This window comes from Hippopotamus amphibius, chromosome 2 (assembly GCF_030028045.1).
Source record: "Hippopotamus amphibius kiboko isolate mHipAmp2 chromosome 2, mHipAmp2.hap2, whole genome shotgun sequence".
Lineage (NCBI taxonomy): Eukaryota > Metazoa > Chordata > Mammalia > Artiodactyla > Hippopotamidae > Hippopotamus > Hippopotamus amphibius.
The window spans coordinates 108,398,331-108,413,888 of record NC_080187.1 but is presented as its reverse complement, the minus strand read 5'-3'; the positions used below and the strand labels follow the sequence as shown (position 1 = coordinate 108,413,888).

The window sequence follows — 15,558 nt, the reverse complement described above, 5'->3', positions numbered from 1 at the left end:
CAACAGTTTTTCAGATTTGCCTAAAAGAAATCAGGGCTCTTTGGAGAAATGATTGATTCTAAAATTGGGGCAAGAAATATACAGATGAGCATGGAGCATCTTATTCTGCCAAAATGTCAGGCAGTGCTCCAAGATAACACTCACAGTGATGGAAGCAAGCAGAGGATTTCCCAACAGCTAAACTGGAGAGATGTGAGCAGTAAAATAAAGGAGCACCAAGTTATAACCCAGAGTATAAAATATACATGTGTCCACACACATATAAGAAATGCTGGACACATGAATAAATGAGGAAGCAGAGACACACATCCCTTGTATGGAAGGATTCCAAATAATTTACATAGATATTTCAACTATAAGGAGGTGAGCATAACTGAACTACCTACACTTTAAGGACTTCCTCCCCAAGGAGACAGCCAGGTGCTCAAAATGAACATAAAGAAAGATGTTGTGTCGACAGTCTACACCCTTGATACCACGTGATGTGATAGTATGTGCCTTCCAGAAACACACACTTCTAGTCTAATAATGAGAAAAACATCAGAGAACTCCCCAGAGAGGCATATTTTACAGAATGCCTGACCAATAACCCTCAAAACCACCATGATCTTCAAAAACAGGGCAAATCTGAGAAAGTGTCACAACAAAGAGGGTCCAGGGAGATCTGACAGCTAAATATCTGTGGGTCCTGGAGCAGAAAAAGGACATGGGGGAAAAGTCAGGAAATCTAAAGAATGGGCTTTAGTTAATAATAATCGATGAATATTAGGTCCCTAAAAATGATAAATGTGCCACAGTAGTGTAAGATGTGAATGATGTAGGAAACTGGGTGTAGGGTGTGTGGTACACAGAATACTCTCTATGCTATATTCACAGCTCCACTTTTTAGCCATGGTATTCAACATTTGTCAAGACAAATAGAGTCATTCTGGGAAAAAAATTGGCAATATAATTTCAGAGCCTTAAGATTACTTTTGTGTTCTGAAATAGTCCTTTCACCTTGTGGGCCCATTGATCCCAAATCAAGTCAGAAATGCTGATGTATATTTATAAACCAAAAAAGTCAACATTAGCAGAATGTCTAAGTAAATTGTATGCATATATGTGTATATTATGATACACTTATAAAATGTTGATTATGTAATGCTCATTAATAATATAGTTGATTACATATGATTAGGCAAAGTAGACAGGATCCCAAACTACATATACTTTATATATGAACTGTGTAAAAATGTATTTAAAGAACAAAATAAAATACACTGAATGTTAGCAGAACATTCCCGTAAGTGGAGGGTCCTGGGGGAGGTAGATTAGGTGTCAGGGCACATTTTCCTATAAGCTGTCAGGGAACATTTCCCTCCAACTCAGTCCAAAGGAATGAAGGCAGTGCTTTTAGGAAAGTTATCCTCAAAGTTGGCCAACCTTGAGGTGCTTCAGCCTGAACAGCATCTCCACAACCTGTCTCTGCCGAATCCCCATCGACCCGTGATGGTACCCGATGCCCCGCCGTAACAGACTGTACAACTTGTAGCCTCGTCTCGTTCCCTTCAGTCTGCGTAAGATCTTCATTAAAGTCTGAAACATCAAAGAGTTGGCAATATCAAATCAAAGCACTTACCCTTTAACTTACCAATGATTAAAGGAGCGTTTAGAAATCAGTGCAAAGTTAGGCAGTCTTCTACAAAGAGCAGCTGTGTTTCCGGCAGAACCCGCAGGCGGTGGGGACTCTAAATGCCCGCCCTGCGCCCTGTGCCTGCCGGCGAGCATCCAACGCGGGTGAGTGCAGTCCAGCCTCCCGCGTGCTGGTCCTTCTCCATCCTGTCCTCACAGCACACGCATCCACTCTCCCCCATACCCCCAAGCAGTGGAGCCTGGCCTGGCTCCCTGAGTGGTCCATCATGTGGTGTAGCTCTAATGGAGCATCCCGTGATCCAGTGAGGGTTCACTGATAGGAAAGGGTGGAGATCCTACGAGGTGGGGGGCAGGGAGCGCCCTGAGGCCGGGACCAAATCCAGCGCTGCAAGTTCGCACTTTGGCTACCACCACCAACCTGCTCTGTTTTGGCTGTTAATTCAAAACTAAAACTAACTGACTGTTTTGTTTTGTTTTGTTTTGTTTTGTTTTGTTTTGTTTTGTTTTGTTTTGTTTCATTACCAGTCGTATCTGACCAATATAGACAAATCCATCTTTCTCCCCCTCCTGTTCTTTGTCTACATCTTCCTGTCTTTTACTGTGTTGTCTTTCTGTGTTCTCTCCATTTCCTCTCTCTCTCTCTCCCCCTCCATCTTTCTCTCTCTCTCTACCCCAATGTCAAGCTCCCTGTGTGTTTCTTTCTGTCTCTATAAGTCAAACATTACTGTTTCTCTGTCTCTTCTCTTTCTTTTTCTCCTTTTCTCTCCCTCTCATTCTGCCTCTCTTTTCCCCCTCTCCCATAACTTAAGAAAATAAAAAATCATTAAGAAGTAGCAACCACAGTGATCTGAGTATTCCATGAACAAGTAGGTCAACCAACAAAGATTTTATGAGCACCACTGTTTGGGGTATCTGTCCACATCCTAGAGTTAATTGTTTGAATGCAATATGGGGTAAGGGAGAAGCATAAGAAATAAAAATCCAGTTTCCAGTGTGAAGAACTAGGACACGATGGATACAGAACAGAAGAGGAAGAGTTTCCAGAAAGAGACAAATCTGATTTTCAGTTTCTTATAGCAAGGTGTTGCTTACGCTTGTGGCTCAGGAAAAGGATATTTAACTTGTATATTTCTGTCTACATAAAGGAATAGTTTATGTAACAATTAACAGCAATTAACTTCAATTGCCAAAGGCAACTTCACAAGGTAAAAAGGCTGTAGATGTTGGAGTTGCAAGCTTCACACAAACCTTGGAGCTGCTTTTAACAGCTGTATAAGCATATAAGCTCTATAAGCGTACACAGATGATCTCAATTTCTCCAGCCTCCAACTTCGGTCTCTTAAAAATTGTTCCAAGATGGATTTAAATTAAGTATGTTGTGCGTCTTACCTATTCTCTGTCATAGTATAGACACTACACACACTTTTAAGGGCTAATTTGTGTCCATATGTGGAAGACCTAACCCAGTACCTCAAGATGTGGCCACATTTGGAGAAAGAGTCCTTACAAAGGTAATTAAGTTAAAACGAGGTCATCAGGGTGGACCCTGATTCAGTATGACTGATGTCCTTATAAGAAGAGGAAATTTGGCATGTACAAAGAGAATGTGATGATATAGAAAGAAGATAGCCATCTACAAGCCAAGGAGAGAGGCCCTTGTGAACTCAGAAGCAGCTGACCCCACCAACACCCCCATGCTTAACTTCCACCCTCCAGACCTGTTAGAAAGCAAATTTCTATTGTATAAGCCACTCAGGCTGTGGTTCTATTACAGCAGCCCCAGCCACACAACTAACACCCCCTCCAAACGTACCCCCATTCTTTCCTCCTACCTGAGCGTCCACAGCCGAGCGCTCAGCATAAGTACATTCTGGAGGAACTTCAGAACGCTTCCGAAGGTTTTTCTTTATTTCCTTTATTTCAGCTGCCCACAAAATCACTCTTTGAATTCTAGCCCCTGAATCTGAATTTAAAAAACTGAATATAAAATATCAGGAAAATCAGTAAATATATTGTTTGTATTTCTTTTTTTAAGTTTGAGGTTATATCTATAAATGGTAGGTGAAAAGAATGCCAGATAATTCAAACCCAAAACATAATTGCTCCTATTAGAGGACATTTATTAGAACTTAATACCCAGATTGCCTGTTCATCAGCTTACCACTTAAGTGTACTTTAAATGTATGTATTCATAAGGATTTAACAGGAATTAACAAGACCTTCTGTACTATCCCATCCCTCGGGCCAACGAAAGCTTTATTTTCTATTTCCAGTGGGATTACATTTTTGACATTAAATTTGATGGGAAAATTCAATTTTCTTAAAAATTGCCTACAAATTCAAATGCTTCACAGTTGAAGAAGTATAGAAAAATTATTTCTGCCAGACTCTCATTCTAACATACACTATAGCTGATTTTCTGTAGGTGCCAAAATCAGCCTTGAGATGTGCTGGGGTATTCTTCCACCAGTAAGTCACTAGGTGGGTGGAACAGCACCTAGACGGCAGGTGAGAGCCTGCAGGGCCATCAGATGGGCCTGTGTCAGGCCCGGGCAACATAACGGGATTAGGAATTGTGTGCAACCTTTCCAGACCCAAACCTATCCTCCATAACCACCTCATCTCAGAAATATACCTGAAACCATCCGGAAAGCCTAGCTTATTGCATTCTAGTTATTATTTCTCTCAAGAGTGGATAAGAACAAATGCTAGGGAAGAATCCTGAATGGGGGTGGGAATTGTGTAACTATTATAATGAACTTTGTTTCTCGGGTTATTTATACATCAGAATGAAACAAAAATAACAGGCATTACTTTACATATTTGCATACTTTACATTAAGACCATACAGGCATTAAAAAAACCTAAAATCATATTTCCTGAGTGTTATACTAAAAGGCAAATACATTAGATAATTTAGTCTGACTAATTAGGTTTTGATATTTTAGTGGCTATCCTTTGTAAGTATCAACATTAATATACTCCATTTTAAGCAAGCTTGCAATTTCTAAAAAATAAATTTGTAATTTGCCCTTCTAAGGAAAAGGAAGAAAGGAAGCTAATACAATAAAAAACATTATTGTAAAACACTGTATAATTATTAAAATATTCAATAATCCTCTCCTGCATGTCCCCCAGAAGTGCAGTATAATTAACTGAATGTGTCATAACAAGAGCAAGAAGTCACCTCGTCACATTACAAGTGAAAGTTGGAATTATAAAATCAGAATAGGCATCCATTTTATTAAGCATTTAACACCAATTCAACTAGAAATACTCACACTTCACAGTTTCTCCTGTGAGACTTCATTGCTTTCCACAGTTTCTTGTTCAAATTTTTCTTCTTTTTTTCAGAATCCGGGGCATTATTTACAGTTTGCTTATTGCGCAAATTAGTAAAAACACGACAAGCTGATATTTCCACTGAGTGAATGTTGTGTCTAAATTGAAAATATGTGAGAATTTTTCATAATTGCATGTTCACAGCACTGCAGACATGTGTGCATCAGTCAACAGAGTTTCCGGTGGCAAGAGCACTTGTCGGGGTAATGTTACTCTCTGCTCTCATTCATCCTGGCCCTTTGACTCTCAAATCAGAGTTTGTGTGAGTGGGATAAAGGGTTACAATGTCCTACATGGGCTAATTTTAAAATTATAAATATAATAAATAAAAGCGTTAGATAAGGGCTCTTTACTGGGTTAAAACTGCTCCTCTCCGCATCTGAAAACACTCCCTTTATTAAGAGTTCTAAATCTTTGTGAAGAACTGACTAATGGGTTTTTTTTTATGTCGTCGTTACTAGTTAGTTCATGTTCACCCATGAAATGTAGTTTGAGTTAGGAATTTTGTTTTGGGGGGATTTTTATGAATATTTTTGTTTATTATACTTGGCTTAATTTTTTTAAGCTTTGCTCAAAAATTTCCTGTTTACTCCAAGATAAAATGCAAATTCCTCTTATAGGTATTTGAAGGAGTTCACACTTTCACCTGGAATTACCCTTTTAACTATGAAATTTGTATATTTATTAAGGCTTATAAGAGGATATTAGGATGTATACATAAATATGCACAAATAAATTTCAAGCCATAGCTATTTCTCTCTCTCTCTCATATACATATAATATACATGAGATATATATAAGATATATAAAAAATACATATAATGTATATGATTTATACATAAGGTATCTGTGATATATATGGCATACATAGATTAGATATATATTTTATATGATATGTATATAAGATATATATGCATATGTGTATACTTATATGAGATACATATATAAGATATATATCAATATACAAGATATATAAGATACATATGACATATATATTAGATACACAATATTTTTATATGAGATACATACATTAGATAGATATATATGATTTATACATGAGACATACATGAGAGAGAAAGAGACGATATGTTCATATACACATTACATAAGTTCCGCTCATTACCTATTATTCACTTGTTTCTGTGTTTGGAAGGTCTCGTTTCATTCCAGATGGGGTGGAATAAGTTAGATCTAGGCTCAAAGTCCTTCCCGCCTCCACCTGATCCAGCACATCTACTCTCTGAGACCCAGCTCCCTTGTGACCAGGTCTTAGACCGGCCCATCCCACTGCATTGTCTCTTTCCACTAAATTCTACACATCTGTTTAGAACATAGACTATGTTACAGACCCCTGAGGGACAGACTACACTTCACAGTTAACAACTCACTGCTTTCACTTCTATGTTCCCAGAGGTGATAAATATCTCCTCTTATCCACTAAAACACCTACAGAATGCCCCGAACACTGAAATGCTTAGTAAATGTTATATACCACTGGCTATATTATTGAATATAACTGTCTCAGGGCATATATATCACCACTTTCCTAACAACTGTCAATTCCATCACACTTTTTCCGTGCATGTATGGGAAAAACCAACACCAAGGAGAAAAGTGAAACAATCTGAATGTGAGCTCATTTGATCCACACAGATTAACTATTTTACAAATGAACATCATTATTTGAAGTATAATAGAAATAGGGAACTAGCAGACTGTCTTAAATCTTCCCTAAGCTCATTTCTTTTCAGTGAAGGATTTAGATGTAATCACTTTTGCAAGCAAGGTACAGAACAAATATTTAGTGTGAGGCCATACGTGTATGTGTGTGTGCATGTCTGTTAGTGATACATGCTGTCTTTTGGCAAATACACAGTACAGTTTTATCTTTTCCTTATCTTACTTTGATGATATACAGCAGTTTTCTAATAAGTGATGGACCAGAGGATCCCAATGTACTACATACAATTAGATTTTGAAGAATAATTTAACGAGAGAGATTCTTCTCTCTTTCATACTATACCCAGTTGGTAAAGTAAGTATGACTTCAACATAAAAATGAAGCTAAAATCCCTCAACATTCTACTAATACAAAATAGAGATGAAATATTCTTCCTCAATTATTCTTTTCAAAAGTCTCCAAATTCATACAATATTAAGTATAATGCTCTCTACAGAAAAAAAAAAAAAAGCATTACTTACGAAAAAAATATTGCGGGCAGCCTATCCATTTCTTTAAGTTTTTCCACAAAACAGGGGAACATTCTTTGCTTTGCAGTTTCCGAACTGTCAAAAGTTTGAGGCTTAAGGTACTTCAGTAACTGATTCACCTGAACAGAATTATAAGTAAACGGTAGACCATAAAATATTTGTGATTACGAAGAATAATTAATAAAATCAGCTGACGTTTGAGACTGAAAATCAAACTGGCAGAGCTCGGTGCATTTTTACAGAAGAAGCTGGGATTTATACCAAATCGTACTACATATTTTAACATAACGGTAAAACCTCAGAAAACTTGAATGATGTGTTTCTACAGTGTTGTAATCAAGTCCATGTATTACCCTGGCATGGTGTCCCAGCAGTGGAGAGAGATGCTGGTTATATCTGAGTGTGTACAGCGCACAGTAAGTACGACATCAACACACATAAAGTGATCAAAGCTCTACAAATGCAAATCAGGGTCTCTGGATTCTTCCAACTGGTCATCCACATGTACCATCCCAGCCAGTGTTGAGAATGAAGGACTGGCCTGGGAAGGTGAGGGGCATGAAGAAATACGGCTGTTTAAAGGCAGAACCAAGAGTGTCAGGAACCCAGCCTGAGAGACACAGCAGATCAGCTGTCACCCCAGGGAACCTGCACCTGCTGGGCTGAGAGCGGCGTGCAGTCAGCACGGGTCCCAGGAGGAACGGGATCCAGCATCCCGCGCCGTGTGCGTCCTGTTTCCTTACCTTTGCATCGACATCTAACAATTCCATTTATACACAATAATTCACGCCATCATAAAAACTCCAGCTAGCTCTTCTCGACTGTCCTCTAGCTCCCTCTGCTCCAGCAGCTGCTCTCCCCAGCTCTCGGACCCGGGCAGTGTTGTAACGTGGAGGTTCATCCCGTCCACAAAACCTGGTGATCTGACCCTCCCTCCCTGGCCTGGGCCTGGGGAGGGTGGGTCAGAGAGACCCCCACCAAGCCTCAACATCTCCAGCCTCAGAAGAAGCAGCAAAATACTAGAGAAAATTGCCGTGGTGAAGCTTGATCTGCCTTTCAATGAGGAAGGCTGCTTTTTAAATGAGACCGCGGCCCAATACTTTGAGGGGAGAGATAGATGTGCTTTCGTGGGTGGACAGTCTATTCTGTAGGTAAAACGGAGCAGAAAGAGATGTCCGTATATGTGGAAAATGCCAACATAATTTCCTGCAAGTTACGGCAATCCTTCAGAAAGTGTACCTGTGCCTTCTGGGTGTGAGAGGAATTCTCTGAGAACAAAAAGAGAAAAGCAGGAGTTCTGAGTCTGGGTGGCCAAATGAGTTCCTCTGGGCCCGGCTTCCTGCAGGTGACAATGGAAACCTCTGGGAAGAACATGGTGACAAGAGATCGGGGACCAGAGCCCGTGAAGAGAGAACAAGGCAGGCAGGCTCTGGAGGAGAGCTTGTCCTGTAGGAGAGGGAGGAGGAGGAGGGGAAAACCAGTCCCAGCTTTCAGCCCGGGGGCACGCACACAAGACAAACCTTGATGAAGTCTCTGCCCTCTCATCCCACAAGCTCTCCGTGTGAAGAAGCAGAAAACAGCTCTGAACAACAACAGCCAACAAGAAGTGAGGGGGAGATTTCACAAAGGAAATGCCTAAAATCTGTGATTCAACTCTGCCCTGGTCAGTCTAGCTACTGACCACACATGTAAAACAAACCACACAGCCCAACTAAGGGGCAAAGAGGGAAGATTTTAGTGGCACTCAGAAGAGAGGGTTTGTCATTTGAGTTTAAGTTAATCACCTTCTAATATAAAATTTTAAAACAGAAAACACTCTTCAGAGGACTATAATAGACGACAGAATCCCATCAGAACATTCACGGTGCCCATAAGACAATTCAGAAATAACCAACATATAAGAACAAGGGAAAATGGAGCCCTTCTCAAGAGGAATGAAAGTAAGCACAGATCAACTCAGACGTTACAGAAATGCTAGAGTTAGCTGATAAGGATTTGGAAGCAGAACAACAACCCCAGAAAAGAAGCCTTAAAAAATATAAGCAAATAGATTCAATGCCAAGAGAGGGAGGGTTGTGGATAAGAAGATGAACTAACGGAGGAAGAAAAATACAAAGGAAAAAAATAATAAATTTTGAACCATGAGCCCTACAATAAAATTTCTTCTGGAACATAATCAAACGACTTTCCGAAGAAACACTATCAATGCAGGAAAAGAAGGTTGTTACTGATTCTAAGACTAAAATATGTCAACTAGCATTCGTTAAATATCTGCTGAGAAGTAGCTAAATTCATAACTGGAAAGTATGTTGACATCCCCAAAGCCATATGAAACCACGAAGGAAAGATATAACTCAAAAAGCAAATGGCTGCATGTAGTAAAACAATTGGGATAAGGTAATATGTATAACAAGCCTTCCAATGAAAAACAATGAATTTGGAATAAAAATGATATGGCAAGAGAAAAAGCTGCCCCATAAATACTAGTTGAAAGCAGCATTTAGGGACTTCCTTGGTAGTCTAGTGGTTAGGACTCTGAGTCTGCACTGCAGGGGGCATGGGGTCAATCCCTGGTCAGGGAACTATGAACCCCCAAGCCGTGTGGTGTGGCCAAAAAAAAAAAAGAAAAAGGAAAAAAAAAGAAAACAAAGCAGAATTTAGTTTGTACCATGCCTTGTGATACAGAACATGCCTGGCAGAAAAATAAAGTCAAGAGAATTTTATTTATTCATTCATTCAATTGATATTCTATATCTGCCAACTGGTCTACAAATAATAGTTTTCATGGAATATACAAGATTACAAAAATTTAAAAGAAATGTTTTAAACTAAAAATTTAGGTGGAAGGAGTATAAAATGACCAAACAAACATTAAACAAGATACAATAGATGGCGAGGTGCTTTTCACATTAGGGTTGGCACAGCCCTTGCCCCAAGCCAGGGTATCCACTCCAAGGAGGGAGAACTCAGCAGCCCCTGCTGGAGAGGGTCCTGGATGGAACTGATTGGAGCCTAGAGGTTTGCCACCTCTTAGGAGATGGCAAGCTACAGGACTAAGTGAAATTAAGTTCGCTCTAGGCTGGCATCTCTATATCCAAGTGTGTTGAAAGCCTGGTAATGGCAATAGTAGACCAAAGAGTCTTAACCCTGGCTGCACATTAAAACTGCATGGAAGGTTATTTGAAAATTGCAGGGCACCCCACACAAGTCCAATCCAATCAGAAATTTTAGACATAAGACCAAGCTTCCCAGGTGATTTTAAAAAGCAGCCAGCGTTGAAAACCTCTATTTAAACAGTAGTGATTCTTGGCATGAGGTATTTTCAGACGTGGAGATCAGGTAGTCTGCCCAAGTCAGCATGCAATTCAAAAATTTAAAAAGAAGAAAGGGGTTTCTTCCCACAAGGAATCAGAAGGCAGGAATTAGGATGGGGTGAAATCCCGCTTCCATCACCTGAGACCAGGCTGGTTAAAAAACGATGGCATCTTAGCCCTGATGCAGGGGCCCCGTGGTCAGAACTATTGGGTATTACATGTCAGTCCCTGTGAATGAGTTCACATTCCTTTCCTTCTAATGGCCCAGGGGGTCAGCCCAGGTAACTCTGGGCATGGCCACCCCCCTGTCCTTGAGATATTCATTTTCAGGAACTGAAGTATCATTGGAAGTTTTTATGGTCAGAAAATAGTAAAGTCAAAGACTAGAAGTTAAAGTAAGAGAATACTTAACATTTCTCCTCTCTACGCAGCTTGTTGGTGACTGAGAAAAACTGGGTATTCACCTACTCGACAAGTAAATAGGCAAATGCTCTTCCTTGGGAACAGAGTGGAGAAAATCAGGGCAGTGACCCAGTGGTTTCAGAAATTAGAGAAATTCTACCTTCTAGGGAGAGAAATAGCCCAACTCGAGTTTTATTGCCTGACATGTGGTTTCAAAAAGGACATGGTTCTACCACGTGGGTTTTCCAGGCCAGACCTCAAGTAATGGTCCTTTGCATTTTTCCATATCTAGCTAACTAAACTTAGCATATATTATAATAAATAATAATAATCGTTATTATAATGACACCGTAACGTGGTCTCCATCTTCAGATCCTCAAGAGCTTCTGTGCTTATATGCAAACCTAAATGAAGAATCAGATTCATTTTATATTGATCTTGAATTTAAATAAATTTTAAATGGCTGTAACTACCTTGCTTGGGTCCAGCTGAATCCAGCGAATTATTTCCTTTTTCAGTTCCTCTTCATATTTCTTGGCATCTGCCCTCATGATGACTACTTTATTTTTGAAGCAGCTGAATTCTTCAGGTTCTAACTCCTTGAAAATGAAGAACCACAAATACCAAGGACAATGAAGGGATCATCCTTTCTGAAGTTTTCCACAGACACGCTGGGAAGTAACTCTCCCAAGCTGCCAGCTCCCACCCACACTCAGTCACATACTTAACTGCTTGCGGGCTAACAGTTCTGTTCTCTATGCTAGGGTCACACATTGTTGTTTTTATTAGAATCTACTAACACGTAAATGCTTTCTACTATTGTAGTTAGCTTTAGAGATGAAAGAAATAAGATTTTCAAAAATGATTACTTTAAAAGTACATATGATTCTATAATAACCCATAATGGAAAAGAGTATGAAAAAGAATATATATGTATCTGTGTGTATGAAAAGAATATATATGAGTGTGTGAGTGTATGTATGTATAACTGAATCACTCTGCTGTACAGCAGAAACTAACAACTTTGTAAATCAACTACACTTCAATAAAATAAATTTTTTACAAAACCACAGGAAAAAAAATAAAGTACCTATGATTCTTACCATGTCAAGGCACTATTCTAAGCACTTTACAAATAACAATTCAGTTAATCTTTGTAATAACCTTACGGAGTAGATATCGTTACCTTTTTCTGGCAGGGAAAAAACCCGAATATATTGAAAATGTAACTAATTTGCCCTGTTCTGAAGCACTCTGCTCTGGAGTTGACACTTTTAACAATGAACTGTGCTGCCTTTATCTATACTAGTCATGAATTTTCTCATTATTGATGGAATGCAAAAACCAAAGAACTGGAGCTATCAGCCGTAGAAGAGATGCCTGTAGCTGCACACACACCTGCACGCGTGGCCATTCCGGCCAAATGTGAGCCATAGCATCATAAAGCAGGACGCTTTCCCGAGGAGAAAATCCGAGGTCTACAGGGATCCCATATTTCTTTATCTAAAAATCGTAAAATACAAAAGGATTAATTTTATATCCTGAAGGCAGATTTATAGCCATCTGGATATGGGCTTACGTTCCAAAGCGGTTGACACGCACGTGTTTGACGGTCAGGGCAGCACAGGGGTGATAGTGTTCGATGAGAAAGTCATTGTCCTTGAGGGAACACACATACTTTTCCAGGTCATTGTACCGCTCTTTGTACCAAACTGTAAATACAGGATGGCGGTGATCACTAAGATCTGTTTGCTTTTGAAACAATGATACGACTCTGATTTTACAGCTTCAAGCATGTTGTCTGTGTGCTCAGGTAAAGCATGTCTCGGTGTGATGGGGCCATGGGACGAACAGGTACACAGTCACATGATTATTTAATTAGGAGCATTAGGGTTTACTATTGCTATTATTACTATATTTTCTCCCTATCTTTGAGAATAATATTACCAGTCACAGAAAAAATACTTGTCTTCTTGTGTCCTTTGTCCATTCTCTTTAAATCCAAGAACATCTCTATTAATGTTGCACTTAGCTTAACTTTTTTCTTAGTATTTAACACTACCTAACATGCCTTTTATTTTATTTCATTTTTCAATTTATATCTTATGTATCTTGTTTAACCACTATGTCCAAAATAAATTGAAGCTCCATGAAAACAGAGAGTTTTTTCCTACTGTGTCTCTAAGGGACCAGAATGGGGCCTGGCCCTTATTAGGACCTTTAATATTTGTTAAGTGAAAGCATGACTGTCACGTATGGGGATCTGCACCTTTGGGTTGGAAAGTAGCCAGAAAATATAATTTTATACTACTTCAGAGAATTCTAATGAAAACAGTCACATATGAATAAGGTATAGCAACATTCATTGATTCAGTAATACATTTTAGTACATATAAATATAAGACATTATGATATACATAGAAACAAATATACATTTATATATTTACATACATTATATATAATATTGTCTATTTACTTAACTGTGTATATAAAATACCTAGTGTTTTCTAAGGAAAATAAGGCATATAAAACTACTTAAAGAGACAATAGGATATGTCACAGTGTAGGACATACTATGGAACTTGAACTAAAAGAACCAAATGCCTCTAGACAATATCTTTTAAATAATGAAGAGACAGGATTTGGCCAGGTGTAGCAGAAAGGTGACTCCAGAGAAAGGAACTGAAAAGCAAAGTCAAGTTATGAGAGACAGTGAATAATCCAAGTGTCAAGAAAATTCATGAAAAGGAAGACTTCATGTCATTCCTGAAAGTGATGATTATGACAGCATCGAACTAGCCCACAAGTGACACTGGCTACTCTGAAGCAATCATTTTCCAAGAAGCCAAAACGCCCTTCTCATGTGTTTTTGCCTTTAATGTTTCCTTATAGGATAGGGAGAGAAACAGTTATCCTTGCTACAATCCCATCCCTAACCACAGTGCATCAAGCAGGAATTTATATTATTTCAAAGCAGAGAATCTTTGGAAAGAGCTTGATCTTCAAGTTGAATAAATCCACCATTAATAGCTGTGTGGACTTCAGCATGTCACTCTCCTAGAGCTAAATTTCTTACTCATTTTAGTTCCTATGTAAATGAAATTACGTGGATTTCCTTTCAGAGTTTTCATAAAGACCAAAAGGTTTGCAACATGATGCCTGATTATGTGGCAAACATGTAGAGTGTGGTCAGTAATTCTGAGCTCCACTTCTCCTGGGTTAAGATATTCATACCCAGCCTAACTTTGTATGATGGCTTTTCTGCTGTTTTTCTCTGTTGTTTCTTTGAATCTTTCAAGGCATTTTGTGATGAACCAGAATTGTCCACAGTGCTCTCAACATGTTGCCAGTATCTTTTAATTAACACCAACCACCTAGTTATAAAAAAAAAAGAAAGATATTATTTTCACAGAAAAACAAATCTCTAATCAATGGTTTTCTAAGAAAAATCATTAAAAAGTGATTTTAAGAGAATAAAAATTTCTAAAAATTGAACATATTAAAACTATGTTTACTTTTTTTGTATTATAAAACTGTATGTTTATTTTAACCCATATACTTGTCTGTAGCCCCAATTTTTGTGACTACCACCCAGGAGATACCTCCCGATTGTCTGACTCTGGTGGCCAGTGGGGCTTATGCCTGTGGTTTCACAGGACTGTGTACATTTGCATAATTGTAAAAGCCTGGGGTCTGGCTTTCAGCCCCAGGAATTTAGGTGCTCAGACCCTCCCCTTAGGGACATTGACAGGTCTGGACACATCCTCAACTACTGGGAGGTATTAATAGTACAATAGGCTGCTTGGACAAGCACAAAAGTTTGAGAGACAACCCTATTGGGGCACAGCTGAATGACAAGTTTCATCCTCTACGTGACCCTCCTCCTTCACAGCTGGGAGAAGTGGTTGTTTCACCTACTGTATAGAAACCAACACAGAGAATCAAGAAAAATGAAGAAATAGAGGAATATGTCCCAAATGAAAGGACAAGATAAAACCTCGGGGGGGAAAAAAAAACTTAAAGAGATGGAGATAAGCAATTTACCTGATAAAGAGTTCAAAGCAATGGTCAAAAAGATGCTCACAGAACTGGGGAGAAGAAAGGATAAACAGTGAGAACTAAAGCAAAGAGACAGAAAATATAAGAAAGTACCAAAGAGAAGTCACAGAGCTAAAGATACAATAACTGTACTGAAAAATGCACTAGAGGGGTTCAACATCAGAGTAGATGAAGCAGAAGAAAGGAGGAGTCAACTTGAAGACAAGACAGTGAAACTCAGAGCATCAAAAAGAAGAAAGAAGGAAACAAGCAAAGATAGCTTCAGTGATTTATGGGACAACAGCAAGTGGATTCACAGTGGCATCACAGGATTCCAGAAAGAAGAGAGAGAGAAAGAGGCAAAAAGCTTGTTTGAGGAAATAATGGCTGAAACCTCCACTTAACCTGGGGAAGGAAACACACATCCTGGTCCAAGACTCCAGAGAGCTCCAAATAAGATGAACCCAAAGAGACCCATGTCAAGATACATTACAGGTAAAATATCAAAAGTTAAAGACAAGGAGAGAATATTAAAAGAAGCAAGAGAAAGACAACTTTTTATAAGGGAACCCCCATAAAACTATCAGCAAGTTTTTCAGCAGAAACTTTGCAGGCC

At 38.9% G+C, this 15,558-nt stretch overlaps 1 protein-coding gene across 1 annotated transcript in view; it reads right to left on the bottom strand.

Moving 5' to 3' along the window:
* The window catches only part of LOC130844412 (probable ATP-dependent RNA helicase DDX60), a 74,655-nt gene that overhangs the window by 18,839 nt on the left and 40,258 nt on the right, over positions 1-15,558 (bottom strand). Inside the window, exons 19-26 of the mRNA XM_057720668.1 lie at positions 14,139-14,278; positions 12,507-12,616; positions 12,303-12,407; positions 11,378-11,503; positions 8,709-8,770; positions 7,827-7,945; positions 3,468-3,598; positions 1,426-1,578 (exon numbers count right to left, since the gene is read on the bottom strand). Coding sequence (XP_057576651.1) covers positions 1,426-1,578; positions 3,468-3,598; positions 7,827-7,945; positions 8,709-8,770; positions 11,378-11,503; positions 12,303-12,407; positions 12,507-12,616; positions 14,139-14,278 — 946 coding nt within the window. The remainder of the gene's footprint in view (positions 1-1,425; positions 1,579-3,467; positions 3,599-7,826; positions 7,946-8,708; positions 8,771-11,377; positions 11,504-12,302; positions 12,408-12,506; positions 12,617-14,138; positions 14,279-15,558) is intronic.